Source organism: Fonticula alba (genome assembly GCF_000388065.1).
Source record: "Fonticula alba strain ATCC 38817 unplaced genomic scaffold supercont2.7, whole genome shotgun sequence".
In the NCBI taxonomy this organism is placed as follows: domain Eukaryota; order Rotosphaerida; family Fonticulaceae; genus Fonticula; species Fonticula alba.
In genome coordinates this window covers 1,008,956-1,019,109 of record NW_009242977.1, presented here as the reverse complement: position 1 = coordinate 1,019,109, position 10,154 = coordinate 1,008,956, and the positions used below count along the sequence as shown (strand labels likewise).

The 10,154-nt window shown below is 73.5% G+C and overlaps 2 protein-coding genes across 2 annotated transcripts in view; one reads left to right on the top strand and one right to left on the bottom strand.

Annotated features, from left to right (window-relative positions):
- The window catches only part of H696_04429 (hypothetical protein), a gene marked incomplete at both ends in the record, with an annotated part of 9,797 nt that extends 769 nt beyond the window's left edge, over positions 1 to 9,028 (top strand). The window contains 2 exons of the mRNA XM_009498305.1: positions 66 to 4,441; positions 4,638 to 9,028. Of these exons, the coding sequence (XP_009496580.1) occupies positions 66 to 4,441; positions 4,638 to 9,028 (8,767 nt within the window). The remainder of the gene's footprint in view (positions 1 to 65; positions 4,442 to 4,637) is intronic.
- A 284-nt stretch (positions 9,029 to 9,312) lies between these two features.
- H696_04428 (hypothetical protein) lies at positions 9,313 to 10,154 on the bottom strand. Its single transcript, XM_009498304.1, has 2 exons — positions 9,976 to 10,154; positions 9,313 to 9,604 (listed from the first exon to the last, which is right to left on the bottom strand). Exons 1-2 carry the CDS (start codon positions 10,135 to 10,137, stop codon positions 9,428 to 9,430), a joined length of 339 nt encoding a protein of 112 aa, XP_009496579.1. The 5' UTR covers positions 10,138 to 10,154; the 3' UTR covers positions 9,313 to 9,427.

Genomic DNA, 10,154 nt, shown 5'->3' with positions numbered 1-10,154 from the left:
CCCCCTCCCCCTCCCGACGGATTTGCCTGCTGCACGGGCGGTCGCACGGATGCACGCGTCCCCAGCATCACCCTTCCCCAAAGCGGGGGAAATGCCCTGCTCGGGAGCTACTTCCACCCGCAGGTTCCCTCATCCTGGTGCTGCTGCGCCCCTCCCGGGCGCCAAGCACAGCTCCGCCAGCAGCACATCTTCAAGCCCTCCTCGCCCAGTCCGCCCGCCAGTGCTGGCACCCAGCCGCCGGACGGCGACTCTGCGGCCCCGTCGCCGCTGTCGCCCCTGCTGCATGGCGAGGGGATGGCCGGGGCGGCGTCCGGCCGTGGCCCCTCCCCCGGGCCACAGGGGCTCGGCGGGGGTCGGCCGGCGGCCGGCCGGGCCCCTCCCTCCGGGTCCGTCGGCGCTTGCACCGCCACCGGGGCCTTTCACGACCCGGCCGTCTTCTGGCAACAGTTGAATGCCCACATCTCGGCCTCGATGCTTCACCTGGCCCCGGGGTCCGTCGCTGCCGGGCTCCACCCGCCGGGCCAGGTGTCGCCCGTCCCCGGGCCCGTGTCCGACCACCCCCTGCACCCACGCCGCCAGGCATCCTTCCACCAGCATCTTCACCCGGCGGCGATTGCCACCAGCACCACCATGGCCATGGGCGATGCCCATGCCTCTGGGGGCGATGGGCCGGCCGGGCAGGAGCCGCCCGGGCCGGCAGCCGCGGCTGCGGCCTTCCGCCGTTCGGCCTCCTTCGGTGCCGGGCGGTCAACACCGCCGGGGCTGTCGTTCCCTGGCCCGGCGGCCGGGCCCGGGCCCGGGCCCGGGGCCGGGGCCGGGGCCGGGGCCGGGGCCGGCTTCCCGCCCGGGGCCGCCACGCCGCCCTTTCTCCTGTCGCCGACGTTGCCGGCGGCCGGGGCCGGGCTCGAGGCCAGCCTGGCCTGGTTCAAGGCCATCTTCGCGGCGGGCGGGCCTCTTGGGGCCATTTCCGAGTCGCTGGCCACCCCGGGCCCCGGCGACCTGGGCATGGAGGACGAGCTGTCGCGCTGGCACCGGCCGGATTGCGAGCAAGGTGGCCAGCCTGCTGGCGGGCGGCCCGGGGCCGGGCCGGGCCCTGGCCCGGAGGGCGGCTCCTCCGGTCTCCGACGGGCGGCATCGGATTCCGAGCTGCCGACCCGGCTGCTGGCAGGCGCTCCGGGGGGGCCGCCGCTGGCGTCGCCACGTTGCGCTCGGCGCGGGCCGGCCTGGCGGTCCTTGGACGATGTCCAGCCCCCGGGGATGGCCCGGCCGCAGGCGGCCTGCTCCTGTCCCCCGGCCTCGGCTCGGACGCTGCTCATCATCGACGGGGTGGATGCCCTGTCGCGGTGCGCCTCTCCGGCGGTCATCGAGAGCTTTGCCCGGGCGCTCAGCTCGGCACACTGGTCCGGGGACCCGGGGCAGGTTCTGCGCTCGGTGGTTCTCTTTGGCTCGCCGCGATCGTGCGCCCGGCTGCTGGCGTGCGACTTGCAGCGGCCGATCCCGGTTGCCACGGACCCCGGCTCCGGGGGGGCTCCCCCGCCGGTGGCCAGCCCCGTGCCCCGGGGCAAGGTGTGCACCGCGTGCGCCCAGACGCGCCTGGCTCTGCTCCGGGTGTGGCCTCCCGGCTCGCGCGTGCGCCTACGCCTGTGGGGCCCGGAGCAGGTGGCCGCCCTGCTGGAGCAGGTGTCCCACGACCGGGGCTGGACCTTCGGCCGGTCCTCGGCCGAGGCCCTCCCCACGACGATGCTGTCCTTCCGGTCGGATGCCGGGCTCCAGCGGGAAGGCCTGTCGGCGCCGGCCCCCGCCGCGGTGGATGGGGGTGGCGGAGGTGCCCTCCCCGCGGCCGGGCCCCAGCGCCCGCCGGTGCTCGGGCTCCCTGGCGATGGCGATGCCATTGCCGTGGACATTTGTGCCCGAACTGGTGGCCACCCCGGGCTGGCGGTCACTTGTGTGCAGATGCTGACGGCTGCCGCGTCGGCCCTGCGTCCGGCCGGCGGCGGGGCCGCCCAGGCTCCGGGCTCGGCCGGGAATCCCTCGGGGGCGGGCAGCGCCGCGGCGGGCCCGGGATCGGCCAACGCCCCCGGGGCCGCCGCCGCCGCCGCCGCCGCCGCCGCCGCCGCCGCCGGAATGGACCCCAGCAGCCCGGGCACCTCCGGCGGCCTCGGGCGATCGCACAGCGCCGATGTCCTCCGCCGGGTGGACGCCGCCGGCCGGGCCGCCTCGCCGACGCCCAGCCCGGCGGATCACCTCCTGTCGCACTCGCGCTCCTCCGGCACGGACCTGACCCTGCTGGAGGCGGGGGATGCCGGCACCGGGGACGCCTCCTCCCCCTCGACCTCGGGACGGGTGTGCTATCGGCTCTGGCTGACAACCTCCCTGGGGCTGGCACGCGAGGCGTCCCTCCTGCCCATTGGCCGGGCGCTGTGCACGGTGGTGCGGATTCTGGCGCGCACGCCGCCGGGCCGGGTGCCGGACCCCCGTGCCACCGGGGCCACCACCCCGGCCTCGGCCCTGACCCCCGGCCGGCGGCTGGTTCACTCGGCCTCGACCAGCCTCCTGAGCTCGGTACCGCCGCCCTGCGGCGGGGGCCCCGGCAGCACGGTCACCAGCCCCGGGCTCGGGGCGATGGCCGCCGGGGGCCCCCTGGTCCCGGGGATCCTGCAGCCCGGCGTGGCGGTCCTCAGCCGGCTGCTGTCCAATGGCCAGTATGAAACCCGCACGGCCACCGATTGGCGCATCCTCTCGGCCCTGGAGGACGTGGGCCTGGTCCGGCCGGTGGCCCTGTCCGCCGGGCCGCGGCCGAATGTCATCTTCGCCCCGTCCGGGCCGTTCACCCTCTCGGTGCTTGGGTGGCTGCTGTTTGGCGGCCAGTCGCCGGATTTGCCGCTGCCAGACCCGGCACCGGACCTCTTCACCGCGGCCGGCAGCCAGCTGGATGCCTTGCGCGCGGACTCCGACCTGTCGACGGCCATCATCGCGGCCTCCCTGCGCTCGGCCCTGGTGGCCTCGCTCTTTGCCGGGTGTGTGTTCAGCCCGCGTGGGTCCGGGGCCGCGCAGGCCGGTGGCTGCCTCGCGGGGTCTCTGTCCCTGGGGAATCTCCTGTCCGGTGGGAGCGGGCTCGACTCCCTGAGCCCGGCCAGTCCGCTGTCGCCGCTGAGCCCGGCTGCTGGCACGGCCGGCGGGCATTCTCCGGCCGCCGGGGCCGGCGGGCGCCTGTCACCGCTCCCGCGTTTGGCCAAGCCGAGCCCCGGCAGCCGCCATGCCCGGTCGGAGTCGGTGCCCATCGGCGTCCGGATGCAGGGCGCCGATGCTGCAGGCGAGCCGCCCTCCCCGCTGGCCGAGGCGCCGCCCACGATGAGATACCTGACGCCGGGGCCCATCGCCGGCGGGGCCGGTGGCCCCGGCACCGGGCCTGTCTTGCCCCCGGGACAGGGGGCGCCCCTGCTGGCCGGACTGCGGCTGGCCCATTCGGTGGGCGACCTGGCCCCGACACCCGGGGCCGAGGATGCCCATTCGGCCGGCGGCGCCACCACCCCCGACCAGGGGTTCCCCCCCGGGCACCGGGGCCCGCCGAGCCGCTTTCACCTGCGCATGAGCCCGCCCCTGCCGCTGAACATCGAGCATCTGCCCACCCGGTCGGACTTGAGCTGGATGTCGGCCCCGGCGGCGGCCGGGCTGGCCGCGGCGGCGGTCCTCCGAGCTCGCAGCCAGCGCTGGGCCCAGGGCGGCGCGTCGGCCAACCCGTGCCTCGCGGCGGCCACGGCCCCGCCGTTTGGCGGGCTGACCGAGCGCACCTTCCGCGACGCCTGGTCCTCGACCCCTCCGCCCATCGGGGTGCCTTCGATCGTGCGGATGTTGGTGTCGGCGCCGGAGCACCCGGGGGGGTGGCCGGGCGCCGGCGGCGGCCCCGCCACCGGGCTGCGCCACCCCGGCGCCCCGACGCCCGACCGGCTGGACTTCCCGCCGGGGCCCGGGCGCTCGGCCACCGGCAGCTCCACCGGGCTGGCCGGGCCATCCGGGCCACCGAGTCCCACTTCCCCGCGCACGGGCACCCCGGCGGCCGCCCCCCGGCCGCTTCCGCTCTCCACGGCGTCGGTCTTCTTCGAGGCCTTCTCCGTGTGCCTCCGGTGGCCGTGGCTCTTGTCCACCCTGGAGTGGACCCGGCCGGGCCCCTCGGAGGCGGCTGACGTGCCGCCGGGGTCCGCCGACCCGGCCGGCCCCCGGTCCGGGGTCTACCTGACCCCGGGGTCCCTCTTCCGCGTGGTGCCCGAGGTGTTTGCCGCGCCGCGCAGCGACACCGGGCTGGACCTCCAGGCCGCGGCCGATCAGTCCCGCTGGCCGGTCCTGCCGGATGCAGCCTCCCACGAGGAGGATCCCCTGTGTGCGCTGTTTGTGGTGGATCCCGGCATGACACGCTGTCACCGGATCATCTTCTTCACGGCAGGTGCGTGCTGTGCCTTTGGCTTGCCGCCCCCTCCGCTGCCAGCCGGCGCGGGCCCGGGCCCGCTCCCTTTTGCCGTTCTTCCCTCCCCCGCCTAACCGGCCTGCTTGCCGCGCGCGCGCGCTGCCCCTTCCGGTGCCAATGCCGGGGCTTGCCTTCCGGCTGTCTGGCCTTCGCCACCGGCGCATGCCGTGTCCAGACCCCCAGCGACACTTGCGCCTGATGGCCAACATCCGGGCGGCCTATGCGCCCCGGTCATCGCCCATCATCTTCCAAGTGGGCTGCTTCACCTCGCCATCGCCCTTTTCCGATGTGCCAGGCTTGCGCCCATCGGCAAGCCCCTCGCCGGGCCGCGGCCCGGGGCACATGCGCACCACCTCCCCCGGCCGGTCGCCGCTCGGCACCGAGGCCCCCCTGAGCGCAGATGATCGACCGGACGCCCGGCCCGAGGCTCGGCCTCCGGCCCTTTCGACGCCCGAGTCTCGGGCCATGCCGACCTGCTCGACGCTGGTGGTCGGCGTGCCGACGGTGCCTCGGCCAGCCGACATGCCGGGGCCCGGGCCAGACCCCCGGGGCCCGGGCCCCGGCAAATTGCCATCCTCGGCCTCCGGCATGGAGCCTGCCGGGGGCTCCCCGGCGGCGGCCGGCAGCGCCACTGCTCCGGCCTCTCGGCCGCCGGTGACCTCCTTCTCGGCTGGAGCCAGCCCGGTGAACCAGAGCACCCGGTCGCTGGGCGGCCTTCCCCCGGCCCCGGGGGCCTCCCCCGCCCTGGGCACCCTGCTGAAGACCGCCTCCGAGCCGGGGATGCGCTCGGTCAGCAGCATCCCCCCCTCGCCGAGCCCGGGGTCGGAGCGCTGCCTCACCCCGGACGGCGGGTCCTCGTCGGCCGACAGCGGCAGCCCGGCCACCAAGGCCCAATACCGGAATCGCTTCAGCAGCTTGAGCAAGCGCCTGCGGTTGTCCTTCTCGCGGCTGCACAAATTGTCCTTCGCCTCCGGCGTGGCTGGGGCCCCGGGCGGGCCGACCGCCCCCGGACCCGGCGCCGGCCCGAACCCGCTGGCAGAGCCGTCGGACATGGCCGGCCGCGGGGGAGGGCCCGCCGGGGGAGGGCCCGGCCACTCGGGGCTCGGCCCGTCCGAGGGCACGGCCCCGCGCTCTCGGACACCGGGGAAGCCATTGTTGCTGGCCTCACGCTCGCATGCGTCCCTGCCCCCGGCATCGGACCCGGCGGCGCCCTCGCCCTCGCGATCCCTGCCGGCGGCCGCCTCCTCGCCGATGCTGCTGACTCCCCTGTCGGCGGGTGGGAGTGCCAGCGCCGGCCGGTCGCCCGAGCAGCCGGCCGACATGGCACTGGTCACCCCTTCGCCGGTGGAGTCGCGCCTCGCGCCCCGGGCTCCGGCCGTTCGGAGTCTCGGCCTGGATCCCGGCAGCCCGGGGCCCGGGTCAGCCCGGGCCACCCCGGAATCCGGGTCGCCAGCATTGTCCGCCTCCCCCTCCACGTCGTCGCTCTCCTCCATGACCTCCTCCTATTACATCCCCCTGTCTTCATCGCCGAAGAGCGCCAACCAATTGCTCGGCAGCCTGCCCCGCTATCCGAATGTCCGAGGGAGCTGGCACGCCGTGACCCAGGCCTCCGGGCCATCGGCATCGGCCGGCGTCCCGGCCATGCCGGGCGATCTCGGCCCCGGTCATGAGGCTGCCCCCGACGGGGCAGCCATCGCCAAGGGGGCCGCCGATGCGGCCGATGCCGCGGCCGAGGCTGCACCCAGGATCCAGGTCGAGGCCGAGGTCGAGGCCGTCACCGGCCCTCGCAATGGCGACATGCCCTCCCCTGGCACTTCGGCCACCGGGGCGCCCGGCGATCCGGGGCGTCGCCTGCCCGCTCGCCCGGGGCCCGACGATGTCCAGCAGCATGACCCTGAGGAGGTGGTCCGGCTACCGTACTTCCCCTCGCCCGGGACCGGGTACGCCGCGCCGCCCGAGGACCACCCCTCGGGCGTGTGCTCCAGCGTGTCATACTGCCGGGAGTCTGGGCTGATCTTCCCCCGGCTGGTGGACCACAGCCCGCCGGCCGACGACCTGACCCTCGAGCGCCTGGCGACGCGCCACTCGCCCGATGGGAGTGGGGCTCTGGTGTGTGTGCACTTCCGGTCCTGGACATGGGCCGGGTTCCTAGCGGCCCAGTCACGGTCCGGGCCCGGGGTGGCCGCCACCGCGGGCCTGAACACCGCGGCCGAGTCTCCACTGGCGCATGCATGCTCCACGGCCCCGGCACACGCGCGTGCCCATGGTGCGGCCGCGTCGGGTGCCCTGCCGACGGCCGGTAGCCGGCCCGGTAGCAGGGCCTCTCTCGGCCCGACAGGACCTAGCCCCCTGGGGTGGGCCCCAGGCACCGGGGAACTGGGCCCGGGGTCGCGGGGAGCTCGAGCCGAGGCGTCCCCTGGTCACATTGGCGCAGGCTCGGCCGGCTCGGCCGGCTCGGCCGCCGGCATCGCCACCGCCACTGGCACCGCCACGACCACGGCCGCGGTTGATTCGCCGGCTCCCCGGGCGCGGTCGCCCTCCTTCTCGCGCGGGGACTCGCCCTCCCTCGAGCATTTGGGCTTGGCCGGGACGCCGGTGGTCCTGTCGGCCGCGGCGGCCGTCGCTGCCACGGTCTCCCCCTCGCACAATCGGTCGACCAGTCTTCCCGGGCTGATGTTCCGCGCGTCGCCCTTCCTGCCGCCGCTCTTGCCGCCGGCCGACGATCCCTACTACTCGGCGGCCGCCTTCATGGCTGCCTCGGCCGGGAGCCCGTATCCGGCGCTGCATTCGACGGCGGCGCCGTTGGGCCGCGGATCGCCGCCGCTGCTCGGGCACCCGCCCGGGGACTTGCCCCCCTCGGCCTTTGGGGTCCTCCCCCGATCGATGTCCTTCAGCCCGTCGCTGGACTTCCTTCAGGCCTCCTCCCGCTCGCCGGCCGGTATCTCCAATGGACCGCCGGCATTCGATGACCCCCGGGCCCCGATGCACATGCGCGGCCACAGCTTCGACCAGTCCCGCCTGACACGAGGGCCCGGCTCGAGCCGGCCTCCGATCCCCCCTTCGTCGTCTTCGCCCTCCGCCTCGTCCTTTGGCCATGTCGGGCCTGACCGGTGGCGGCTGTCGCCCCTCCCCCCGGGGCCTCCGGACACCGGGGGCCCGATGCGGCCCGTCCGGTCGGCATCGCTCACCCGGCGATCGAGCGCCGGAAAGCACTTTGCCGGGGCCAGTGGCTTCGGGGCGCACCACCACTCCCCGGCCGGGGGGGTGGCGGTCGCGGCTTCCGGCTCGCCCGGCATGTCCCCGGCGCTGGATGCCACCACCTCGCCCGGGCCCGCGGCATCCCCGGTGCCCGATGGTCCGGCCTCGGGTGCGCCCCCGGCCTCGGGCGCCTCCACTCCAGGCCCCCCCGGCCCCAGTGGCGATGGCCATCCCCTGGCCTTGGACTCGTTTGCCATCGACACGCGGCACTACCATCGCCGCTTGGGGCAGTGCTCTTCCTCTTCGCTGGTCCTCGACTCGCCGGTAGACTCGTCGCACACCGGGCAAGGTCAGCCGGACCAGCGGCCTGCTCGAGCGGCGCGGCTTGACGAGGACCCGATGGCCGGCTGGCCTGGCGGCACACTGGCCCCCGCCGGGGCCGATGCCGAGGAGCACCCCTCGCGCGGGCGGGCGGCCGACGAACTTCAAAGGGCCGTCGCTCGAGCCGAGCATGCGGCGGCCCTGGCCGCTGCTGCTCGTGATGAGGCCACCACGACCGGACGCACGGCCGGCCCGGTGGTCGAGTCACTTGGTGTGCTGCCACACGAGGCGGCCACTTTGCCGTTGGAGGAGCTCCTCGAGATGGAGCTGGTTCTTGGCCACCAGTCGGCCCAGCCGGCAGAGCATTATCCCGAGTACGTCAGCCAACAGCAGCAGCAGCAGCTGCTGCAACTGCAGTATTACCAAGAGTACCACGCCCAACAGCAGCATCAGCAGCAGCAGCTGCTGCTGCAACAGCATCTCCCACACCAATCCCTTCACCCCGATCAGCAGTGGTACTGGGCCGATAGACAGGAAGCCGGAGACCCGCATGGCGGGGCGGACTACGACCCTGGGGCCGAGTACCTCCGGCAGCTGGCCGAATATGAGCAGCATGTTCAGGCCTTGCGGCAGCAACAGTACCTGGAGGCGCTGCAGGCATCCCTCCAGCAGGATGGCCCGGTGGATCCGGCCATCCTGGCCGCCGCGGCCAACACATTCCTCCCGGGCTACGAAGGGGCAGCCCCCCCGCCGGGGCCGGCTCCCCATCTTTATCAGCAGCAGCAGCAGCAGCAGCAGCAGCACTTTATGCATGTTCAGCTGCAACAACAGCAGCAGATGTTGCTGCTGCAGCAGCAGCAGCAGCTCCATCTGATGCAGCAGCAGCAGCTCCACCAAAACCACCTGCTCCTGCAACACCAGCAACAATACCGTCAGGCCGAACACCCCTGGCCCAAGGACCCTGCAGGCGCTCCGGGCCCTCATGTGGCCGACCACTCCGATGGGGTGGATCCCCAGCAGCACCGGGGTCTTCATCGTCTGGTTTGAGGCGCGGTAAGCACCGACAGAGAGCGGCGCTGGAGGCGGGCCCCGGGAGGGGAGAGGAGGGAGGACATCTTCCCTCTCTCTCTCTCTCACACACACATCCATGGCCATTCGCCATGCCCGCGCGCTGGCAAGAGCCCATCACCACCCATGCAGAGCAGGTCTCTGCCCTTCCACAATGGAATACACACATACCCTTGAGAAATGAGGCACCTCCTTTGTCCCCTCTCGCCACCATGGGCTTTCTCCCCGACCGGGGGGGGGGGGGGGGGGGGGCAGCTCAAATGCGGGAGAGGAGCCACAGAGGACCCGGGGCAGGCCGACGGCAATGGGTCCGTGTATTTTTGGGCGAGAACAGGAGAAGACCAGAGAGACGAGCCGCAGCGAGAGGTACACACGGCATCAAGCGCGACCGGCGCTCGGGGCCGCCGCCGAGGCAGCAGCCGCGGCGGCCTCCTGCTTGTGGCGGTCCGCCTCGCGACGGGTGGCATCCTGCAGCAGGTCGCAGTCCACATCGTCCGGGCGAAGGTGCACATAGCGCACAACACTGCCACGAATGAGACAGCTGCTGACCGAGGACTGCACGTGCATCACGCGAGGGAAGGGGAAGAGGCCGGCCAGAGGGGGTCGGAAATGCCGGGAGCGGAGGGCAGGGAGTGAGCGGCAGGGAGGAGGAAAGAGAGGTGAGTGTCGAAAGGGGCGGAAAGAGAGAGAGAGAGAGAGAGAGAGAGAGAAAGAAAGGGCGAGACTAAAGAGAAGAGGAAGAGCGACCGCAAGATATGGACGGGAGGCAGGTGGGCAAGGGGGAACCAAGGGCATTTGCATGTGCACACACACACACACACACACACACACACACACACACACACACACACACGCGCGCGCGCGCGCGCGCGCGCGCGCGCGCAAAGCCGAAGGGGAAGATGGAAAGAGAAAAGGTCCAAACATACCATGTGAGGGTAGAGGTGGTCATCGACAACCTGGATGTTCTCCAGCTTGAGGTTGGTAAACTGATCGACACTGGTCAGGTCGCCACGGATAACAACGCCATTTTTCAGCTCCACGGCAACGGGCTTCCCGACGAGGGTCTTGAAAAAGGAATAGAAAAGCATGGTTGAAGGGGAAGCGG